This window comes from Vitis riparia, chromosome 14 (assembly GCF_004353265.1).
Source record: "Vitis riparia cultivar Riparia Gloire de Montpellier isolate 1030 chromosome 14, EGFV_Vit.rip_1.0, whole genome shotgun sequence".
Classification (NCBI taxonomy): domain Eukaryota; kingdom Viridiplantae; phylum Streptophyta; class Magnoliopsida; order Vitales; family Vitaceae; genus Vitis; species Vitis riparia.
Genome location: NC_048444.1, coordinates 25263239 through 25286644, shown reverse-complemented (window position 1 = coordinate 25286644; position 23406 = coordinate 25263239). Strand labels below are relative to the sequence as shown.

Here is a 23406-nt window from a genome sequence, read left to right as displayed (position 1 = left end):
AATCCACTCATAAGCATGCATGGGGGAATGATGCGTTGTGAATGTGAAGAAGACATATAGGTGTTGGTCACTATTAAGACTTGTGGGGAGATAGGTCCCAAGATAGGTAAAACCATGCATGCTTCTTTCATATCTAATGGATTATTGCTCCAATAGACTTGTGGTTTTTACATTTTCAAATATTGAGATAATCTCTATAAGTTATTTTCCATGTCTATCTTATGTCCCTTATGGTGACTGAAGAGCCTATTTGGTGTTTCTACCCACACTGATCGAAAAGTTGTTGATATATCAAATCTATACTAATTCTCTTATAGAGCTAATCAAGAAGGAAAAATTGATTTGATTCAATCAATCAAAATATATAAGACCTCAAAAATATAGTTTGGGATATCATCTTTGGGCATAGTTTTGTCTACTATCAATTTACCCTCCCTCTTTAGTAGTTTTGTAACAAAAATATTAATCACAACGTGTAACTCAATTGCATAGGTAAAATTTTACTTTATTTCTTCAATTCAGGACACAAATCAGAAAAAGTTCCACTACATGATATTTACTCCCATAGAGCATGAAGAGTTTTTTTTAGTGGAGAAAATGAGTCATTGATGCTTGTATTTCTTCAAGCTTTCGTCCCTTGGTTTCTGGTACCAGCTTTGCAGTGAATAGAACAGTGGAACCCGATATTATAGAGTAAAAGAAGAATGTTCCTGAAGCAGTCAAGCCACGAAAAGCACCTAAAGCTTTCATGTCTATTAATGGAAAATTTCAAGAAAGAGATAAAGAAAGAGAGGGTTACCCGCAGAGCTCCAATCAAACATGTAGTTAAAAGTGTATGTCACAACCCAAGAAAAGAACCAGTTGGAGAAGGTCACTAGGCTGCCTGCCACACCCTTTATGTTTATGGGATATATCTGAAATTAATAAAAATCCATCCACCAATATCAGCTATAGTTATAAACCTGAGGGCAAATAACTAAATAAATAGTTGCATTACAAATCTTCAGGGAAGGAAGTGTGAAGTTCATAAACAATAATTAAGTTATACCTCTGCCATGATCAGCCATGGTAGTCCTGCCATGCCCAATGAATAAGTTGCTGAATAAGTCTGATTGCAGAATTATGCGGTCAACATACAACCCAATTTTATCGATTACTGTTAGCTAAACCCTCAAAAAATAATGCAGGTATTGATCATTTTAACCAAAATAGGATTCAAATGGAAGAAACCTGAAGGGTTTACTTTCTTTGGTTGGGCCCTGGCCAAGGGCAAGTGCTTAAACTATGTGAAGATTATGGAGCATGAAAAGCCTTACACAGAGACCTTCAAAACTCTATAAGAATTCGTTTGGTAATGATTTTATGAAGTGTGTCTAATCTTTTTAACACTTGAAATTTTTTCTCAAAATAATTGCTTTCAAGTGCAAGAAAGGCTAGAATTTTTTTCTACAATCATTGCCAAATAAGCTCTAATAGACACTATGCCCTTCTGCTCCAATCCTATTTGATAGGCAATCTGAAAGAGAGGGCATAATTATAGTCAAAGATCGGTTTTTATGTTAAGTTGCATTACCAATAGGCCTATGAGCACCACTATTGGAGTGACCTCCTTCAACTGGTTCATGTCCTGGATGTACACAAAAGAAAAATGAAACTAGAAACAAGGAAAATAAATAATATATTAGTTAAATGTTCTTGTAGACGAGACCTGCATTAAGAATGAAAATCCTATAAGCAAGCTACTCAACCCCATTCCAGCTGCAGAAACCTACAGGAATTGGCAAATTAGCTATGGACTTGTTCATCAACAACATTAATTACAAACTTCAGAACAGATTCCTCCCCATCCTAACCATTAGAAGTGGCCGTCTTCCTGATTTGTCTATTAAGACTACACTCACAGCCATAACAGGAATCTGCAGGAGAATATTTACATGTCTAAGAAAAGCATTAAGCCGAGTCCCAAATCCAAATTACAGTTAAATGAGAATCAAGAACCTGGAGAATAGCTATTGCTCTACTCCCAAAAGTAGTTGAAAAATCTGTCACAAACACCAGATTGATAACATTGGTCATCGAAGATCTATTTTGTTTCCCTTTTAATTATATGAAAGAACACTAAAGGTCCTTGATTTACCAGCTGACTCCAGGATGGAACTTGTAAAGCATTGAACTGCAGTGACCCCTGAAAATTGTGTCAGCACCATCAAGCCAACTCCAACCTAAACCAGTTGGATTATCTGTAAATCACCTGACAAGTAATTAAAAAGGAAACATGCCAAACTAAAAACAAATTTTTAAGGCTTTACAATGAGTGAATGAGCATATCTCATCCGGAACAATTCCAGAATTGTAGCTTTTGGGAACTGCTGAAAGGTTTTTGTATACTCCTGTAAAACAAATTGAGCCAGTCTCACTTCTTCCAGTTGAAGTCCAAAGAAAAGAAAAGGCAATTTTCTGAGAAGTTACCATGATGTCTGCTGCTTCTAGAGCGATATCAGCTCTCTCTCCCCTTAGCCTCCACAAAGCAGCTTCTAGCTCTTTCTCTCGACCAACCTTTGCCTGCAGAGAATTTCACTAGACTAATTAATCTTTGCCTAAGATTAAAACATTTTCTTCCTATACAACACTAGAACGCCATATAGAAAACCTCTAAATTAATTGGACTTACCAGCCATCTTGGAGACTCTGGAACGAAGAATAAACCTACGGCCTGTAATACACATGGAACAGCTCCTGCAAAAGAAATGAATTAGAAGTTACTTCTACGGAACTCCCTTGGTTTAATTACAGAGTAGAAGAGTCCTATGAAGTTACCGATCATAGCCAAGGTGCGCCAGGAAACAACAGTTCCGACGAAATAAAACATTGAAAAGCCACAACACATCATCAACTGCAGTATATTGGCAATATATAAGCACATGGTAAACAGATGGAGTTGGTTCTTTGATCCAAGTATATGATTATTTTGATTACCGAACCAGCCGATGTAAATCCTCCCCGAATATTCCTGGGTGCTATTTCTGAAATATAAACCGCTGCCTGTATGGTAATGGCCAGGATTGTTGAGTAATGTGACAGATAGCATGAATAGGTAACTGAAATATGAACTACACACCATACTACGCTTACAACATAAGAAATAAGCCCAACCGCAAATCCTATTGCTAATCTTCCAAAGTCGAGCCACCAATAATCCTTGGCGAATGCTATTAATAGCCACCCCATGATGCAGAAGATATCTGCAAACCACATTGCCTGCCTCGCCAAATCAACCAAAATTGGTAAGAGTTAAAAACCATCTTTATAGAGGTTCTAGAATTGGAACATTTTCATTAGGCAGGGTCTATGACTTACACCTCTTCGACCAATAAGATCTGCTGTCCTCCCACTTATTAATGCACCCACTATTCCTCCCGCTGTCCATAATGAACCAAAAACTGAATACTGCAAAATAAGAAACAGAATCAGTAAAGCCAGCCACCCCTTATTGATTAGAACCCTGAGCATCTGAAAAAGCCTGCTACACCCCATGTTACAGATTGATTCAGTTATGGAGATTTTCCCCTGTTTATCATTTGTGTCTACAGATGACCCTTTTAGTAGGTCTCGTTTATACTGACCTCAGCCACAGAGAGGCCTAGATCTTCCATGATTCCAGACTCAGCAGGTGATGAATATCCAGCCTACAAAGCAATCAACTGATTATGACTAGCATATATTTCTTGAATCATCACTGGCAAATGTTGTAAGGAAATCAAATGAAATAGTAAGCTCATTTCTTGGTAACTTTCTACCTTCTACCTGAACAATATCCTTTTTCTATCCTATTGTTTCCAGCCAAGCCTTTACTCATTATATACCTAGTATAATTGCATCCTAATTATATTGGAGAGCCCAAAGGTTGCAAAACCTTCCTATTTCATCCCACAAGCTTTGAATTTCAACAAAATTATTGGAAAGTATATTTGATGATTTGACCAATAAAAATGTCTGGTACTGTCATTCTAATTTTTTTCTACTATTTCACTTTGTATTACTTTATTATTTTTCCTATTTATTATTATTATGATTATTATTATTATTATTATTATTATGTGTAAAGTATACAAAGATTTAATGAGAGATATATTTAAAATAAATTAATTGCATTTCATTTGCATTGTAATTTCATTACATGAATATCATTTTTTATAGGAAATACTAATAAATTCTAATAGGAAGAATGGATAAAAGGAAAAAAAAATGAAATAATAGAAAGGAAGAAAAGACAAAATGAAGATCAAAAGATATAAGTAGGACAAAATGAATATCGAAAAAGATGGCCATGCGCAAAGAAATGAGGGCATAAGTCTAAACCAGAAGGGAAGATAGGACATGAATTTTACTTACAGCACACCCAGTATTGAAGGTGCCGCACACCACCACCACTGTGCTGAAAATAACAGCAGCTGTGACTGAGGAGGAACCACCGTCGACACCACCTGGGACAATACAATGGTAGTAGTTCGTGGCATTTTCTTGATCAACAAGAAGAGAGCTTGTTACAAGGACTTCTTCATTGTTCCTCCTCTCCATATCCTACTATTCTTGGAAATTGAACAAGAGAAAGCAGTAGAATTGAGAGAAGAGAGTAGTTTTGAGAAGGATATATACATTGAGGAAGGGTTGGTGAGAATGGAAGATAGAAAGAGGATTTAGGAAGAGTAGCTTCATTATTGAATTTGCATTAGTATATATGGGTAGATGGTTGGAAGCCAATAACGTTGAAGGGCGCAAGGATTAAAATATGCTGGATAATCGCGCACGGGATTTTTTGTCACAGCAAAAAGGGTGGCGATGGGATTCGACGAGATTTCCTCTGAAAAAAATATATTATTTTAAAAATATTAATAAAAATAGTGGTTTAAGAAAGAAATACAAAAATATCTTACTTTCCATCCCTTATTTTACTTTTACATTAAACTTTGTTTTTCAAAAAAACAAATTCACTTTTATATTAAACCCTTCTTTTCACTTCTTGCGGTTCCACTTTTTACTCTAAAATTTTTTATGTTAAACTTGTCTTTTTAAAAATTTAGGTTCATTTTTTTTCTATTAAACTTGCATTTTTAGAAACAAGTTCACCTTAACATTAAACTTACCTTTTTAAAAGAAAAATTCAATGTTTTAAAAATCAGACCAAACCGACTGATCAACCAATTGAATCATCAATCGATGGTCTTTCCAGTCCAACTCAATTAATTGGACCAGCATTTTCGTTCATGGACATATGTAGCTGAAATGATACCTTGACGTCAGCTGCCTCTCGAGAAACATTGGTGTTTGGTCCCCTCAGCCTCTGTAGAGCAACTTCTAGCTCTTCGTCCCAACCAACCTTTGCCTGCAGAGAATTGCATCAACCAACCTTTGCCTAAGACCACTATACTTGTTTAAACAACACTGCGATGCTGTGTAAAGAATCTCAAGAAAATTTAGTTGGACTCACCAACCATCTAGGAGACTCTGGAACGAAGAATGGACCAATAAACTGTAACAGGCCTGGAACCATTCCTGGAAATGAAACCAAATATCAGAAACAATTATATGGACATTTCCTTCAATTGTATCAATCAGTAAAGATTTCAAAGCTATTACCAATTGGAGCCAAGGTGCGCCAGGAAACAATGGTTCCAATGAAAAAATTAGTTAACTGCCAGAACCCAGCATCAACTGTAGTATTTCACATATTTAGGCACATAAGTAAAATGCCCGGCTGCGAATCCTGTTAAAAATCTTCCCAAGTCCAGCCACCAATGATCCTTTGAAAAAGCAGTGAAATTTAATATCAATCCCATCCCCAAAAAAAAACATGCATTGACTAGGTTCAGCCTGATCCTTGAAGCTTAAATAAGCATTGAGGTTGAGCGGAAGAAAGAAGGAAAGGAACAACAAACCTTGGCCAATGATGCAGGATATATCCGCAAACAACATTGTCTGCTTCAAGAATGTATTGAAAATTAAACCAAAATTGAGAACAATTAAACAGTTGATGAGGTTTTACAAATATATTGACAATTTCATAATAGGCTTATAGGCATTTAACAGTCTTAACACTTACACCTCGCCGACCAATAAAATCGGTTGCTGTACCAGTCATTAGTGAAGCTATTATTCCCCCAAATGCCCATATTGATACGAAAACTGAGTACTGTAAAATAAGAAAGAAAATCAATCAAAAAGAAAGGAGTTTAGCCACAGGTTTTTCATTCCTTCCTATTTTTCTCCTCTACTTATTGCTGTGCTTAATCCACACAGAAGCATATACAGTATTTTATAAAAATAAATGTTTGTCATTTATGTTTATAAACGTTATTTTCAGTAATGGTCTCAGTTAGTACTTACCTCAGCCAGAGAGAGCCCCAGATCATCCATCAGTTCATGCTCAACAGGTGATGAATATCCCCACTACAAAGCAATCAGAAACCACCCGTTAACTCAAAAATCAGCCCATTACATGGCTAGCTAATTTATTGCTTCATGAAATGGATAATTATTGCTAGGGTGTAATTAACGAAGTCAATTCTCTGAATGGTTTTATTGAGCAGATAAAAAATCTACTTCTTCTTGGCTCTTAAAAAGTTACACCAGGTGAGTTGTCTACTCAGAAAAGCCATGGAGAAGATTTCCGGTGTTATAGCATTTTGTTTTTCTTTGCTAAAGCAGAAATAAAAAGAGGAACCAAGCAAGACTCTTAAGCATAGAAATGAGCTCAAACAACAAAAATAGAAGCATTATAGGCAATGGATCAAACTTACAATGAAACCACAATTGAAGGAACCATCTCTAACTTCCTTTTCTGCAAGCAGGAGTGAGAAGCTTGTGGTCAGTCCTTCATCCATGTTTCCTCTCTCCATTTCTGAGGTTCTTAGTTCTGAGAGAGTGAATGGGAATCTTTACAAAAGTGACAAACGTTTGATTATGTCTGTTTGGGAATGCTGTCGTGCAGCATGCGGGTGGGCCTCAGAAAGTTGAATAACACAAGGGGGCCCAAACTACGTACTCGGCCGGTGTCAGCCAGGCTACTGTCTTCCTAAATTTTCAAATGTAACATAGATAATTATATATAAATTTAATTAATTTTATTTATTTATCGATGATAAATTATAACATAATAGTTAGGAAAAGTTTAAGATAATAAAGATATATACCCACCAAATTTTACGACGAGACTAGGATTTAAAAAATAATAATAATCAAGACCCGGAAAGAATTAAATTAAGGTACAAAATAATTATACCAAACTTTGTATAAAGTAACAAAATTAGATTTACCATAAAACAATAAGATCTAAATTTAAACACGATGACTATGTTTACTATCGGAAAGTTTGAGAAAAATATAAGGAAAAGAAAATAAAGAGAAAAAAATAAAAAATAAAAAATAGATTTAAAATTAATAAATTAGTTTTATATATTATTTTAAATTTATTTCATTTATTTTAATTCTTTCAATACAAATATTAAATAATTTAAAAATAAATGAGTTTTTAACTAATCTTATTTATATCTTTTTTACATATTTTTCATAACAAAATCATTTTTTTAATTTTTTTTTCTTTAATTAATTTACAAATTGAAAAGGTACAGGAAACTAACTGGCACCAGGCTGAATGTCGTGGGTCAGGTATCCACCCTCCTAAGCGGATGAAACCTAAAGCATGGTATACGGTCCTTTATTCTTTTTCCTTTTTTATTTATTTTTTTGAAAAGAAAAACATAATAATAAATTTTAAATAAAAATAACTATAAACACTATTTGGTTTTTTTTCCTTATAAATTGAAATTTAAAAAAAAAAAAATCATTATTATTAGAGCTTGTTTGGCCAAGTGATTTAAAAACAATTTTTTGTTTTTAAAAATGAAAAATTATTTTAAAAATTTTCTAATACTATTTAACCATTGTTTTTTGCAAACGATTTTTAAAAATAAAGTGAAATAAAGAATAATTTTTAGGAAAAAAATAAGAGTTATTTTCACTCATTTTTAAAAATAAAAGGAAAACATGGACTTGTTTGGCCATGGTTTTTGAAACTTTTTTTTGAAAACTATTTTTAAGTTAAAAATAAAAAATAATTTTTAAAAACAAATTTTAGAAAATATGATCAAACGCACCCTTAGCATTCTTTAAATTGTCCGATCATTTTTTAGTATTGCCTTTTTTGTGGTAAAATGACTGAATTTTCTAAACGAAGATCAAGACAAAAAGTCATTGAACACAAATTTTGAAATTTTATATTTATTATTATCTTAAATTTTTCTTTAATTTTAGTATTAGATGATGTTTGTTTTTTACTTAATTCTAAATACAACCTTAATGCTTAATAGCATTAAATATTAGGTTGTTTGTTTTGTTAGTATTTTATTTATATTAAGTATTAAAAAAAAATAAAAACCAATATATTATTTTTTCTATTTAGAAAAAATTATATATTTTGGTTTTTTCTATTTAGTAAAAAGTTTATAATAAGTCATAAAAAAATAGAAAAACAAACAACCTAAATTATGAAAACAAATTACTTTCAGCAAAAAGTCAAAAAAACAACACCGCTAGGATTACATTTGAAGCAAGCTTTGCTCTCACACTATATTAGAATCTGATTCACCCAACCCTGCTTTTCTTTAATTGGGACCAGAGATGGGATTGCTTTCAAAATCACAAAGGTGTCTGCCATAGTCGTCTCATCATGTCCCTCAAAACAAAAAGAGTAGAGATCAAAGATGACTGCTCAACTACTATAAAAGAAAACTATCTTTACAATTTTCGGATTATTTCTTCTCTTTTAATCAAATAACTCAAAAGAAAAAGAGAAAGTAGTTTAGACTTGAGTGGCAATGCAAAGGGTTTGGTCAAATCAAGTACATTATATATAGGAAATTAAATTTCTCTGTAATGTGCTGAGATACAAGCAGGTGACAAAGTGCATATAAAGATGCCTTATAACACGTACAGTCTACCTTATTGCAGAAGGTAGGTATTTGAAGCTTGTATTTCTTCTAGCGTTCTTCCTTGGATTTCTGGCACCTTATTATTATCTGATCTCTTATAGGATGCCAGGTATATCTTACTGCAGAAAGTAAGTAATGGATGCTTGTATTTCTTCTAATGTTCTTCCCTTGGTCTCTGGTACGAGTTTGGCAATGAACAGAACACCTAAACCGCAAATGCTCGAAAATATGAAAAATGTTCCTGAAATAATGTACAAACAGTCATGTGCAAGTTGAGAGAGGGAGAGAAGAAAGAGAGAGAGAGAGAGAGAGAGAGTTGAGAGAGAAGTATCACCTGCTGAGCTCCATTCAAATAAAAAGTAGAAAGTACAAGCAACAAACCAAGAGCCAAACCAGCAAACAAAAGTCACTAGGCTTCCAGCTGGGCCCTTAATGTTTATGGGAAATATCTGGATAGAAACCAATCATTCATTGTATTTCTGAAATAATGTAAACCTTATTGTGCATGTTAATCTGTTAAAAGAAGTACAAATCAAACCCAAAGCAAGTGAACTGACCTCTGACATTATAATCCATGGTATCCCTCCCATGCCAAATACAAAAGATGAGCTAAATACCTGATTGCAGAATCAAACAGCCAAAATATAAATTGATTTTATCCATCCCCATGTAAAATCCATCTGAACCCATGAAAAGTTTTAATAACAATGGCCCTTCAAACTATGGTAGGACTCTGTCTGAAAGACGCAACCTTACATATTTTGCCATGCTAGCAGCCAAGCAATGGCAACTGAAGGGGATTGAGGAGGTGTATTGGAAAAAGATAAAAGAAAAAAACTAGAAAAAAGCCTTCCAGACTATATAAGCTTCAGAAGAAGAATTGGATACTTGGTGCTTCAGAGACCTCACATTCTAATTGACTAGGACAGCACAAGGAAAGTCAAAGAGTGTCATATGAAGAAAACAAGAATCTTCCACTACAGTTTTCCTTTTACATGAATGCAACAAGAAACAAAACAACTGTATTTTGGTTAAAATCCTTTACCAATACGCCAACAAGTGCCAAAATGGGAGTTCCCTCCTTCCAGTAGTGAAGGTCCTGTTTATGGCAATAGCAGGTTTTTCAGAAAATAACAATATGTAAGACAGAAAAAAAGAGGCAGCAAAGTAGAAGAGTTGGTTTCAAAAAAAAAAAACCTGCAAGAGGAATGCCAATCCTGTAAGGAAGCAGCCCAAGCATGTTCCAGCTGCAGAAACCTGCAAACAATGGTGTATTCATGTGGGCTTTTCAATCAACCACATTAAAAACCATTTCTTTTTCTATTTCTCACCAGCAGAACAGGTCTTCGCCCTATTTTATCGAATAAAAACACACCTAAAATGGTCGCTGGAATCTGCAAATGAACAGCCAAATTCAAATCACTGAAATACATGAAGCAGAATCCCACATTCAAATTACTGTTAAAAGAGTTAAGAACCTGTACAAGACCATATGCCATAGTTCCAACCTTGCTCAAAAAACCTGACATAAACAAAAAACTCATATCTTACTTTACATGTTTTCCCCCCATTAAATACATGAGGCATCCTCAGGGACCCGTGATTTACCAGCCGAATCAAGAATGGAACTCGTATAAAATGCAAAACCATTCAGTCCTCCAAATTCTTGCACTATCATTAATCCAACTCCGACCTAAACCAATTCAACATACACATGCATAAAAAACAGCAAGAAAGGTACGTAACATAGTAAGGATGAACATATGACGCTCACAGTGAGACAATAAGCATATTTCCTCTGGAAAATGTCTATAATTCTGGTTTCTGAGAGCCCTTCAAGATATCTTGTGTAATCCTGTAAAATAACAAAAGCCCATCTCCTTTAATGCTCTACATCCAAAACAGTTGAAAAGAATAAATATTTCCTTCCAATAGAAATTGAAAAAAAAAAAAAAAATTATTACTCTTTCTTGAATATATCGTAAGTTAAAATGTTACTTTGATGTCAGAAGCTTCAAAAGAAATATCAGTGTCTTTTCCCCTTAGGTGTTGTAGTGAATCTTCAAACTCTTTTTCTCGACCAACCTTTGCCTGCAGACAGTTGCATTCATAATTTGAGCATTTAAATGCATATTCATGAACTTCTAAACATATATATATATATATAAAATTTTGTGTGTTATTTTCTTTTAAACTTGGTAATTCTGATTGTTTCGGAATTAGCAAATCTCTTTTCCATTTAACACGATATATGAACATCAGGGAAGTAACAACTTCTGCAAATTTCTAAACTGGACTCTCACCAACCACCTAGGAGACTCCGGAACAAAGAATAGACCAAAAAGCGGTAGTAAACATGGAATAGTTCCTGAAAATGAGAGAGATTAGAAACTGCTTTTCCCAAAATACATTAAATTGCATTAAAACATGGTAAGAACAGGACGAACCAACCAATTAGAGCCAAGATGCGCCAGGTGACAACACCACCAGTGAAATACATTACTGAAGTGCCACAGCTTATGAACAACTGTGAAATGTTAATTCATAACCACATAAACAATTTGTTGATTTTTTAATCCAAATCTAGCTATAATTGAAATATCTACCATATTAAGTCCACTAAATCGTCCTCTAAGATTCTTAGGTGTTATTTCTGCGATATAGACAGGTACCTGTTCAACAATGAAACTTGAATGTATATCATCATTATCAATCGCATGGATGAGCACATAAAATGTGGAATGTAAACCTTACAGCAATTACCACATAAGAAAGGGCCCCTATTCCACATCCAATTAACAGCCTTCCTATGTCGAGCAACCAAGCACCCTTTAAACAGGCATTAAGTGTCAAAAGCCACAGGTAAAAATGGAAATGAAGGATTATTGATTTCAATACACTGGATGTTTCCACCATTTAAATCATTTAAAAGATTACCTTTTATTGTAGGTTTGGAGAAATTTCAAAGAATTATGTGTAGCTACAAAAAGGATTTCCTCTGATATCCTATTTTGAACTTCTTTTCAAGTAAAAGCTAGTGAACATAGAACCAAGTATACTTGAATGAAATCAGATGCAAAAAGTTAAATTGGAGTCTTTCTCCAGAAACTCTGGCATAGTACTGCTTCGTATAGTCTCTAGTGAAGGTAGGACAAATAAATCATTCCTCTAGAGTGTAGCAATCAAACTTAGCATAAGCTTAACCTAGGAGAGAAGAAAGATAAGGAAGCTAAGAAACCTCTGAGAATGCTATTGCAATCCACCCAATTGTGCAGAAGAATTCTGAAACCCACATTGCCTGATTTACAAGATCAACCAAAATTGAGAAGAACTGAAGTGTTGAAGTATTTGGTGCTACAAATTTCACGCTAAACCTATAGACATTGAAATACTAACAAAAGGACTTACACCTCTTCGACCAATGAGGTCAGCTATCTTCCCACTCATCACCGCTCCTATCATTCCTCCAATTGTCAATATTGAACCAAAAATGGAGTACTGCATAATGGAGAAGGCAGGAGACAACAATTAGTTAGTTAGGCTGATGTAGAAGGGAAAGAAGGAGAATTGGCATATGTGAAATCTAAGCAATATATTCCACTAAAAATGTTTCGATATGCAGACCATTGCTGCATCCAAATGAGGAACTGAAAATGCTTTGGGGGTCATTCTAGAAGTAAAGAGCTGATTAATGTTATCAACATTTGTCTTTATATCATTATCCTACATGCACAACTGCAAAATCCAATAAGGTTTTTATGCTCTACATAGAAAATTTACACTGGAGTCAAATTTAACCAAATAGTTTCTGAATCCTCAGCTCAGTTTTCTGATAAGAAAGACAGAAGAATCTAAAATCTATCAACTTTCTTTCTGTTTATTTCGGTTCTAATTGATACCCGATTCCATTTGAGCCTGAATCTAAAAATAGTCAACTGTAGAACAAAATTTATGCCAAATGTATAATTTATTTTATAGGGTTATGATACAGTGGAAATGCAGTAAGGGTTAGGAGCAGAAGAGGAACAATTGGTACTTCACCTCTGCCGTAGAAAGGCCTAGATCATCCACGATTCCAGACTCAGCCGGTGATGAATATCCCACCTGCAATTCAGCCATAAACTAACCATTACTTCATCCAAAACCGCTCCCTTTTTACGTTTCGCCGGAGATTCCAGGCGCCGACGTCAATATACGGACGGCTAAAATAGGTTTTCTAGCGAGAACAACCTCAGAAGAAACTCAAAAATGAAAAAATTCGATGAGTCTCGGATGAAAATGGAAGAGAGAGAGAGAGAGAGAACGAGCGCTCCAGGTCTATAAATTAGGGTTTCTATCTACTGGAAGTCGAGGTTTGGGAGAATTGAAGAACGAAGCGAACAGCGCCGGCGAACCTCTCCGACGCCGGCGGTCTCCTACGGCGAGGTACCAAGTTCTGATCTGGGCCAGGCAGGACCGAGCCCGGCCCCACACTACGTGGGCCGTTCTTTAACAACTGAGAGCTGGGCCAAGAAAAGACATGAAACCTGGCCCACTTTTGGAAAATGAAAAGGTAATCACATTAATAAACTTAATTTATGCGATCATCCAACGGTCAAACCCCATAAGCTGCATAGATTAGATTTGAAATTCGGATGCAACCATAAATTTCAACTTCATTTCTAAATGAATTCAATGATGTCTTATGTGACAATTTAATTTCAAAAATTCTACAAAATCTAATATTTCAATATTTCCAAAGTCTATCAAAAAGAAGCTAAAATTCTTACAATGATGTGCACAGAAGCATATAAGACAATTAATATTGGGGGTGGGTGGTGACACTCACAGCAGTACCAAAAATAAATGAGCCACAAACAGCAATCAAGGTGCTGAAAACAACAGCAATGGTGAAAGAGGAAGAGCTACCACCACCAGCCGGTGGTGCATCACCACCTTCAAGATCATTGATGGATATTGGACCATCTTCATCCCTAACTTCTCCATGAAGGAGGGAGGCTGTGATGAGTCCTCCATTTGAGCTGTCTCTCCCCATCATACCGTTCTGCTAGATTTTGAGAGAAAAACAGACTCAAGAAGGGTTAGTATGTGGCACTGCGGGTCCGGCCGTTTACTCCTTTTAAGACTACTTTTTTCTCCCTACTTTGAAAGGCAGATGGTCAATTGCCTTTGTAATTCGGGCCGCCTTTTTCAATTATAGGAAGTGGAAGGGAACACAGACCGGAAAACAGAAAAAAGAAAGGGTTGGGGGTGGAGGGGGAAGAGCATTGACAATAAAGCAAATGTTTTTTTTTTGTTTTTTTTCTATTAAGGAAAAATCCATATGTTATTATTTTTAATATTTTATTCAATAATCAATACTTTCATGTCACTGGCTTAAACCACAAATATCATGTGAGAGGCTGATTAACAATCTAACCACTCTCAAATACCTACCGTTCCTAACTTCTTGAATTGCTTTTGATTGTGACTGGCGGTTTTTTTCCCACCTTTTTTTTTTTTTTTGGTCAGTTTGGGCTTTTGTGAAGCTGAAAGTATAATAACAATCCATAGAGTGAGATCATGTGAGGAATATATAATTTTCCCTTTGTTTAAAAAGAGTTGAATATCTTTCTGGGCCATGATGATACAAAGAGACAAGAAAGCGTGACAATGTACCCTCAAAAGGCTCGACAAACTTCATAATGTCATTGATTCTGTGGAAGATACAAACCAAGAAATCCAAACACAATCTTCCTTGGAAAATAGAGAGACGAGGTATTTATTGATGGTGATGTATGAGGGCACTGAACCGCATTGATGATAGAACAATACCACAGAATAAACGAAAAACTCAACTGATCTTGCTCTCTGTATAGCTCGCTTGAATGACATGGCAATCATCGGTTCATGGAAGCTTGAATTTCTTCGAGAGTTTGGCCTTTTGTTTCAGGTACCACCATGATTATGAATACTATAGCTGCTGCACAAACAAAAGCATACCCGAAAAATGTACCTGCAAGATCGTATCATCATGTGCACATCATTAGTTTAACACAGTTCAATGTCCCTCCACCAGCATACAGAAGAAAAATCTTAAATTTGGTTCCATGGCGTATACTCAAGTCCTACAAAATTTTTGTCCTCTTGTTGGAAAAGTAGAGGTGTTGAACCACTGTGTGGGGAAAATGCTGAAATGGGTCATGGCAGATTTACAAAATTTGGTCTCCATGGAAAACAGAAAGAAAGATTTTAACATAAATCTAAACTTTTCCTAGTGTGAATACATTTTAAGACTCTACAGCTATATGGGGGAAAATAAAATACAGAACTAACCATGTGAGCTCCAGGTCATGAGAAAGTTAAAAGTGTAGGATACGGCCCAAGCACCAAACCAGTTCACCAATGTCACTAGGCTTCCAGCAATTGCCTTTACATGTAGTGGGAAGATCTGCATCAGAAGCAGATTAAATTAGGAATGAATTTTCTCAGTTACTTCATTTTTATTAAAAAGGACAGGCTACACAGATTCATGGTTACCTCAGACATTATAAGCCAAGGAATTGGCCCCAATCCCACTGAATAGAAGCCTATATGAACCTGAATCCACATAAAAGTAAAGAAATTAAAGCAATGTAAGTTTTTAGGATGAATAAAATATGGAAAGAAGAGAGTGCCGCACACTTGAATGAGGAATGTATTAGTAAGGAAGTCCATTTCCTTTACGTTGAGAGTTGAATATTACAATAAAATGATTGGTTTTCTGTGTGGGTAGCGTATAACAAATTCCAGGATTTACAGAATGCAGCCTAGGAGAAAATACTTGTATCAGAACTGAAACATCAGTACCATTTTCACGATTCACAAGCTTATCAATATGCTGGGAAAAAATGAACATTTCCAGGGTTTCATGGTTAGAAGATTTTAGTATATGTCATGTGCTTACCATGATGCCGGTCACTGCAAGGATTGGAACCAAATTGGGTGCCAGTTGATGGGCCTGCTTAACAATTTCAATGCGTTAGTAGTTGGAGGGACTTGATGTAAGTAGAGAACATTGTTTAATGTAAGCTTGAGAGCTACCTTTAGAAAGAAGGAAATTCCAGTTAGTAGACATCCAAGAAGCAAACCAAATGCAGAAACCTAAAATGAAAACCAAGATTTAATTTAATATCCTTTCTCTTGACTTATGCAGTATGTCAAAAAACTAATCTTAAAAAAGGAATGGTCTCACAGTGCTTACCATTAAAAGGGGTCTTCTCCCAAGTCTGTCAATCAAGCTTGCCCCAAATGCAGTAACAATGACCTGAGAAAGAAAATTAACATAGTAATCAAACTAGAGAGAGAAAAAGAGAGAGAGAGAGAGAGAGAGGTAAATGTGACCTGAGGAAGAAAATTAACATGTAATAAGATTGAAACTAGAGACAGAGAGACAGAGAGACAGAGAGAGATACCTGTAGAGAAGAATAGAGAATGCCTCCTAGGTTAGGAGGGACTCCTGAGATCATAGATCAATTGACAGTAAGCATAACTTTATTTTCACAATACAGCTCAAATACGAATAATATTATGCAATATAGGTGTTTACCTGCAGATACAAAGATTTGATCAGCATAGAAGACAATCCCATTATATCCCCCGAACTGCTGAAACACCATCAAACCAACTCCAACCTATTTTTAGAATGGGAGAGAGAAAGAGAGCATAAGAACACAAGAATTAAGATGACACCCACAAATCATGTCAACAGGAGAGCAATGCTTACAATGACCGAACGGACATTTTGTTCATCAAGCAAAACCATTATGCCAACTTTAGGGAGGAGCTGATGAGTTACCATATATTCCTGCCAAAAGAAAATAAAAAGTAGCAGTCACATTTATTAACTATGAGAAAATTTCCCTTGTTGCTAAGCATTATGGTTATAAAGAGCTGAAATAAACATGAGAAACAAAATCAGGAAAAGGACACAGTAAGAAAGAAAGAAAAAAGGCCTCATATTTACTTGGATTTCAGCCTCTTCTTCAGAAATATCAGCTTCTACACCCCTAAGCTTTTGTAGTTCAGCTTTAAATTCTCTCTCATAGCCAGCCCTTGCCTGCAGCACAAAATTTGGGCAGTACACAGAGTACCAAAATCAATATAGCTTCCTATGGAACACTTATACTAATGTCAATGACTTTGTTCAAGTTTCTTAACCAAAGATTTAAAATTTGGATTAGAAATCATTTTTAGAACTTGTCAATGTTTAGGAGATCCATAATATTGCAGGTTATTTAAAAGATTTTCAAATTCATAGAGATTTTTAATTGAAAATGTTGAAAAGGTTATTCAAAATCAGATAAAAATTTCTAAGTTCTATTCAAATTCACAACTTGATCTTACCAGCCATCTAGGGGACTCTGGAATGAAAAATAGACCCACCAGCAGAACCATGCATGGGAGGATTCCTGCATGTTAATCCAGTTGCCAGTAAACCTTATGTTCGAGAACTTTTATTTTGTTCTCATTAAGCCCTTTTTTTAATTCTCATTATCTCAAAAGCTAATGGATAATCCTATTTGAACTTCAATATTTTGGATAATCTGTGGTTAGCAGCTGTAGTTATTGACGAAACCAAATAGTTGTAATATATCTTTCTTTAACAAGAACAATTGTAGAGCATTTGAAGATACCGGTTAACGCCAATGTCCTCCATGTTACAAATGCACCTACTACAAAGGCAATGAACAACCCAGTAACAATAAAGAGCTGCAAAGCAAGTAAATTGCCAATAAAAGGCTTGATGATGATGAACAAAAAACCGAATGCCCATTATAAGCTATTCAAATCAAGATTATTTCTAGAAGCAAGTTCGAGGAATAATGCTTCTACTTAGAGAATTTTAGAAGATTCTGAATATTGGAGTCATTGTGAATTTGAAAAATAATATATATATATTTCTTCTAAGGTAACGTGCCCAATCACTTAATTTCTGGACTAATTGCATTCAATAACAATTCACATTGAAGTCATACAATTTGAAATCATTTATATGATCATTATAAATTATTCTTCAATAAATTTGCTTCTGAAAACATTGAGAAACAGTGCTTCTTGTACCTGATTTGCTGTTGCTAGTGTTCCTCGATGATTTTTAGGTGTTATTTCAGCAATGAACACTGGTATCTGGTCATATAGAGAAAGAGAGAAAGGTTTAAAGTTTACTAATTTACATATTTATCAGAACTACATATCCAAGAAGAGATGCTGCACAGCAAAGCATACCACATAAGAAAGAATACCAATACCATATCCTAGTAAAAATCTGCCAGAATCAAGAGAAACAGATCCCTATATTGAAACCACTAGAGGGTTAAACATGCAGAATAGTATGCATAAATATATCAAAATTATAACTGAAAAGTGGACATAACCTACAAAAGATAAGTAGACCGTGATCCATCCTGCAATACAGACCATGGATGACATTCTCATGGCCTGATTCCACCCACAAAGAAATCAAGTTGTGAGAAAAGGTTTGTGCAGTAATAAATACCCAAATATGAATAATCTTGACAAAGTATCCTCTATTCTCACCCCTTTTCGACCAATGGAATCAGCAATCCACCCACTTGAGATGGCACCGATCATTGCACCAATGGACAATATGGATCCAAAAACTGAGTACTGCAATTGATATAATTTTCCATCAAACATGATATTCAAATTGGTGAAATTTATCACTGATAACAAACACTTCAGCTTTTGGTCCATTGCAGACTAAGTTGCTTATGCACTATGATACCATGCATAATGAGGTATGAATTTATCTGGATATAACAATGACCAAAAATGTTATGAAGGCTCAATTATGAAGTTTTGAATAAGATAAGAGTTAAAAGTAGACCTGTGAGTAAGACAGCCCAAGCTCATTCATTATGCCATACTGGGCAGGTGCAGAGTATCCTGCCTGCATAGACAGAAGCTTATAAGCACTAAAATAACAAAGTCCCACCTTTGCCAATGGAAAATGAAATCAAGAAAAGAAAGTACATAAATAGATTCAGTGTTTTTCATAAGAGGAAAATTAAAATAATGGTTACAAAGAGAAAGGCGGGCAGTTCAAAGATTCATATATTTTGACACCAACCGAATATATAATTCCTTGTGCAGCAAACATCATTGCAATGACAAGCCACTAGAATTATTTTCTGGAATATGCATTTCGTAACACAAAAAAACAGCCTACAACATCAACTGCTTCCCCAATTCATATGAGTCTCATCAAATCAGATAATATTATGGCTATTGATTTCTGAATATGGCTAGTAGAATGCTTTTTCATATTCTTTCAAGTTCATTGACTCAGGAAATCACGTTCAAACCAAATGAGACAAGGACACCATTGGAAGAGATCTCAATACTTACACATGACCCAAATTCGAAAGAGCCACAGACAGCAACAAATATACTAAGAAGAACCATTCGTAGACCACCATTGTTGCTCTTGATTTGTGCTTCTCCTTGCTTCTCTTGCACAATAAGTGGCTCTGTTATATTGCCATTACCCTTCTCAACTTCTTGTTTGGCGGCCATTTTTTCTTCCCTACACTTAATGAAATAGGAAAGGTTGAACAGAACAGATAAATGAATTTAAGAAGAAGAACAAGAAGGAAAATGATCAGGAAGAATTCGAAAAATCATGTGGTTAGCCATTAATATGGCCCACATGACCAAATCTCTGAAATAAGTTGAGTCCTTAAAGCCCATTACGCTAACAAATGAAACAGACCACCACCCTAAAGCTTTTCCAGGTTTCTTCAACATATGTGATGCAGTTTCTGAAAAGCTTATATTTATACTGCAAAAGCACTCCTGCAATGCCAAACATGAGTCAGATCACGGCATGCAGGTAAAGAAAAATAAGGAAAGCTGAGTCATTGGGATTATCATTATTCTTATTTTGAAGAATCTGAGTCATAGCATGTGCATGAATGAGATGGAAATGACTAGAGCTTCCAATTTGGTAGTCCCAAAACTGTAAATTATTTAAAAAAAAAATGTCTCAAATTAATCCAAGGGAAAAAAAAAGGTAAAAACAACACCAAATTGTAAATTATTTTGAAAAAAAAAATTGTCTCAAATTAATCCAAGGAAAAAATAGACAAAAACAACAACTATTGCACCCCTACCAAGCATGAGTCAAATAACCCAAGCATATAAAGAAGGTTAAAGGCCCTATAGGTAAGGTGCTATTTGGTAACTGTTTGTGATGACAGCTCTAAAAACAAATTTTTAGGATAGTTTTTAAAAACAAATTTTTAGGATAGTTTTTAAAAACTGTTTTGTGATGTAAAATAAATGTCTATTTGAGAAATTGAAAATGTTTTTTAACTTATTTTCTACGTTTTTTTAAAGATTTTTTAAAAATTTATATGTAGTGTTTTATATTTAATCATTTATATATTTGTATAAATTTTTTTTTTAATGCTCAAAAAACAAGTGAAAACAATTAAAATATATTATCTTAAAAACACTTTGTTTTTTGTTTTTAAGAACAGAAAATTGTTTTCTGTTTTCTAGTTGTCAAATGTATTTTCCTATTTGTTTTAGAACAAAAAACGGGGTCTAAATCATTGGAATTATCATTATCAAGGTTTTATTCAATCTTAGTAATCAACGCTAATTTCCCCATGTAATATCCATGAATTAGATGGACATGACTCAAGCTTCTAATTTAATTATCCCAAAATTATAAAGAAAATTTTATTTTAGGATTTACATCAAATTAATCGAAGAAATATATATATAATTTCTCCCACCCACATACCAAGAAAATGGATTCTTATATAGGATAAAAGCGATTTACAAGTCCTTTTTTTCAATTATTTTCTTAAGCATACTAATGGTCTAAGCCCTTTCAACCGACTACTCTGCTATCAAAGTAGTGTCAATCGTCATGATTGGCATAATAGTCAATCAAGGAGAAGTAAATGAGGTTGAACACTTTGAAGAGGCTTTTTGCTTCTTTGTTCTCCTTGATGGTTAGACCTTAAGCCTGTGCTTGAGTTGCCAGCAAAGTTGCAATAAGGAGGTTTGTTCCTTGAATGCTTCAATGTTGATGGTTACCTTCCTATATAAGGGAAGCTATTATAATAATAAATATGAAATCATTTTGTCTTTAATATATTTTCACACTTAAATATTACACATAAAAATTAATTTAAATTTGCAATAATATATAAATTATATATTTATGAAATCATGCTGACATCAATTATAACTTTTGTTATTTAATGACCGATCCAATTTTGAAAGCATTGATATAAACACTTGCTTCTCAGGGTCTTAAGTTCATGTTATTTATATCAATGCAGTTCTTAAACAACGATTCTCCAGCAAAGCATCCAAATGCACAAAATCACTTAAGAAAACCTATGTAATTAAAATGATAAACAACCCTAATGGCCTTTGGAAGTGAAGAATCAGATATTGAGATTCAACTGTTGTGTACATTGTCATATTCGGAAAGTGACAGTAAAAGGAAACAAGCATGCCTAGTAAGTCGTAGGCCACAAAAACTCTGGGCATTGAAAGCAAAATTGCCTACTGATCCTAAACTAAAACCTACATGCAAACAAGTAAACTGACCAAAAAAAAAGAAGGAAATCATCAGATGATAATCAATCTTACCAGGCAGGCTCGTTGTCAATTCTATTTTCTTCTGATCCTTATCGGTTCTGTTGTCTCCATCTTCATTTCCCTGAAACCCAGTCAATCAACCCATTGACATATCCCTTTTTCTCTCAGGGCCTTCTTTGCATTGGAATTCTCTATAGTTTCCCCAATTATTCCTCATTGCTTTCTCAACCGCGTTAATTGAGTGAAGGAGTTTCTTATGGGGTGTGAGAAAATCTGATTCTCCACCAGTCTGATCAGTGATATCAGGCAGAATCTTTGGAGGGTCGAGTTGAGCAGTAGATGCGGGTAAAGTATCCTGCTCCTAGGGTATTGCAGTAGGAATGCGCTCATCCTCAATTTCTTTCAAGCGGGCCCTTCTCCTTTCAATGGCCACATGGGAATTAGATTCACCAGGATTAGACACCCCAAAGAAAAATACCAGAGGTATGAAAAGCACTTAAGGGCGTGTTCTTTACCCGAACAACATGTGTGATGTCACCGAGAGGTCTTCTTGGATCCCAAGATGGCAACACAGCCGGAGGATTCGAAGGCGATCCGTAACAGCCCGGTCACGGCCATGGCCTTTTCCGGCCCCTTCCGACCCCACCACGCCGGGAAGGAGACCCGAACAAGTTGGAGCTCCTATCCGATTCATCAGCTAAAATTCCAAGAATGCCGGACCTCTTCAGGTCTCGACAGTTTCCCATCTCTGGATTCCGGCATTGTTATGTTGGGTTTCTTGAAAGCATCAACGTCGTGTGGGAACGGGAAGAAGAGGAAGCGAAATGGAAAATGGCGGTAAAATTTAAAGAAAAAAAATTACTTTTTAAAAAATTAATTAATTTTTTATATATTTGTTTTATAAATAAAATATTGTAGCATCAAGCAAATTACTAGTCTCATTTTCATATTTATTTTTAGATAATTAATTCATATTGTAAATGGCTAATGCAACTTGGAAGCCAATTTTTATTATTGCTATGGATGCTCAAAATTTCCATGGAGAATGGAAGATTTAATTTCACCATTTTCCGGATACGAAAATAAATTTTCTACAGTTCTCGAATATGTAGAGTTTGGTGATGCCAAGGGTTGTCTTTCTTTAAGAGAAGGGGTTCCCTTTTTCTGTTTTTTATAATCACTCTTCATGTGAAGGAGGAAGTCATTCTTATGAAGATGTCGATTTTTTCACAGGTTTTTGTAAGTTGTTTGTAATCTTTTTGCTAAAATGTCAAAATGACAAGGCAATTTGTCAAGGCGACACAATTGGTGGCCTAGTTAGGTACTTGGCTTGACCTAAAGGTAATGAATCACAGGGTACCCTCTACAAACATATTTGGTGGTGGACTAATCTCGATTTTGGAGATATCGATTTTTCCACAGGGTTTTGCAAGCTGTTTGTAATCTTTTTGCTAAAATGTCAAAATGACAATGCAATTTGTCAAAGCGGCACCATTGGTGGCCTAGTTAAGATACTTGGCTTGACCTAAAGGTAATGAATCACAAGGTACCCTTTCCAAACATATTTGGTGGTGGACTAATCTCGATTTTGGAGTATCTCATGATAGACTAACTCTTTTTAAGGGTATTTTATTTAGTAGCACCACAACTTCATCATTAATATTCCTCTGACACCCATCGCCGTTAAAATGAGTAAATGAAAATTACTAGTCTAACTTAACATTATTTTTCTAAGCTCGAATTGAATTTGAGTTAATTAGATTTATCAATTATATGATTCAAAATTTATCGATAATGTTTTTCTAAATTTTTTTTT

At 34.9% G+C, this 23406-nt stretch overlaps 4 protein-coding genes across 10 annotated transcripts; all 4 read right to left on the bottom strand.

The window, feature by feature from the left end:
• Nucleotides 1–476: 476 nt before the first annotated feature.
• LOC117931124 (sugar transporter ESL1-like) lies at nucleotides 477–4645 on the bottom strand. Of its 2 annotated transcripts, XM_034852015.1 has the most exons (17): nucleotides 4393–4643; nucleotides 3624–3686; nucleotides 3358–3447; nucleotides 3133–3258; nucleotides 2977–3042; nucleotides 2818–2893; nucleotides 2672–2736; nucleotides 2470–2562; nucleotides 2310–2390; nucleotides 2138–2222; nucleotides 1999–2042; nucleotides 1854–1916; nucleotides 1709–1768; nucleotides 1574–1627; nucleotides 1049–1108; nucleotides 800–914; nucleotides 477–710 (listed from the first exon to the last, which is right to left on the bottom strand). In XM_034852015.1, the coding sequence occupies exons 1-17, from the start codon at nucleotides 4576–4578 to the stop codon at nucleotides 586–588; spliced, it is 1452 nt and encodes a 483-aa protein (XP_034707906.1). In that variant the 5' UTR covers nucleotides 4579–4643; the 3' UTR covers nucleotides 477–585. The 2 variants fall into 2 exon arrangements, with proteins under 2 accessions (XP_034707906.1, XP_034707907.1); XM_034852016.1 differs by lacking the exon at nucleotides 1709–1768 and having other exon boundaries at nucleotides 4393–4645.
• Nucleotides 4646–4714: 69 nt separating this feature from the next.
• Nucleotides 4715–6903, bottom strand: LOC117931127 (sugar transporter ERD6-like 5). The gene is made up of 8 exons (XM_034852023.1): nucleotides 6798–6903; nucleotides 6385–6447; nucleotides 6101–6190; nucleotides 5937–5976; nucleotides 5638–5801; nucleotides 5489–5553; nucleotides 5291–5383; nucleotides 4715–4861 (listed from the first exon to the last, which is right to left on the bottom strand). Exons 1-5 carry the CDS (start codon nucleotides 6894–6896, stop codon nucleotides 5731–5733), a joined length of 363 nt encoding a protein of 120 aa, XP_034707914.1. The 5' UTR covers nucleotides 6897–6903; the 3' UTR covers nucleotides 4715–4861; nucleotides 5291–5383; nucleotides 5489–5553; nucleotides 5638–5730.
• A 1874-nt stretch (nucleotides 6904–8777) lies between these two features.
• Nucleotides 8778–14221, bottom strand: LOC117931121 (sugar transporter ERD6-like 5). 2 transcript variants are annotated; one of them, XM_034852009.1, is made up of 18 exons: nucleotides 13816–14221; nucleotides 13029–13091; nucleotides 12396–12485; nucleotides 12226–12285; nucleotides 11742–11816; nucleotides 11594–11659; nucleotides 11439–11514; nucleotides 11291–11355; nucleotides 10986–11078; nucleotides 10762–10842; nucleotides 10596–10680; nucleotides 10466–10509; nucleotides 10319–10381; nucleotides 10185–10244; nucleotides 10033–10086; nucleotides 9545–9604; nucleotides 9322–9436; nucleotides 8778–9228 (listed from the first exon to the last, which is right to left on the bottom strand). In XM_034852009.1, exons 1-18 carry the CDS (start codon nucleotides 14023–14025, stop codon nucleotides 9104–9106), a joined length of 1485 nt encoding a protein of 494 aa, XP_034707900.1. In that variant the 5' UTR covers nucleotides 14026–14221; the 3' UTR covers nucleotides 8778–9103. The 2 variants fall into 2 exon arrangements, with proteins under 2 accessions (XP_034707900.1, XP_034707901.1); XM_034852010.1 differs by having other exon boundaries at nucleotides 11751–11816; nucleotides 13816–14220.
• A 432-nt stretch (nucleotides 14222–14653) lies between these two features.
• LOC117929610 (sugar transporter ERD6-like 8) lies at nucleotides 14654–22376 on the bottom strand. Of its 5 annotated transcripts, none has more exons than XM_034849943.1 (21): nucleotides 22106–22376; nucleotides 21642–22009; nucleotides 19722–19823; nucleotides 19377–19559; nucleotides 18856–18918; nucleotides 18546–18635; nucleotides 18387–18446; nucleotides 18234–18299; nucleotides 18069–18134; nucleotides 17642–17717; nucleotides 17352–17416; nucleotides 16972–17064; nucleotides 16732–16812; nucleotides 16555–16639; nucleotides 16421–16464; nucleotides 16210–16272; nucleotides 16050–16109; nucleotides 15913–15966; nucleotides 15507–15566; nucleotides 15303–15417; nucleotides 14654–14982 (listed from the first exon to the last, which is right to left on the bottom strand). In XM_034849943.1, exons 3-21 carry the CDS (start codon nucleotides 19773–19775, stop codon nucleotides 14867–14869), a joined length of 1494 nt encoding a protein of 497 aa, XP_034705834.1. In that variant the 5' UTR covers nucleotides 19776–19823; nucleotides 21642–22009; nucleotides 22106–22376; the 3' UTR covers nucleotides 14654–14866. The 5 variants fall into 5 exon arrangements, with proteins under 5 accessions (XP_034705834.1, XP_034705835.1, XP_034705837.1 ...); XM_034849944.1 differs by having other exon boundaries at nucleotides 21642–22003; XM_034849946.1 differs by lacking the exon at nucleotides 19722–19823 and having other exon boundaries at nucleotides 21642–22376.
• Between the last annotated feature and the right edge of the window lie 1030 nt (nucleotides 22377–23406).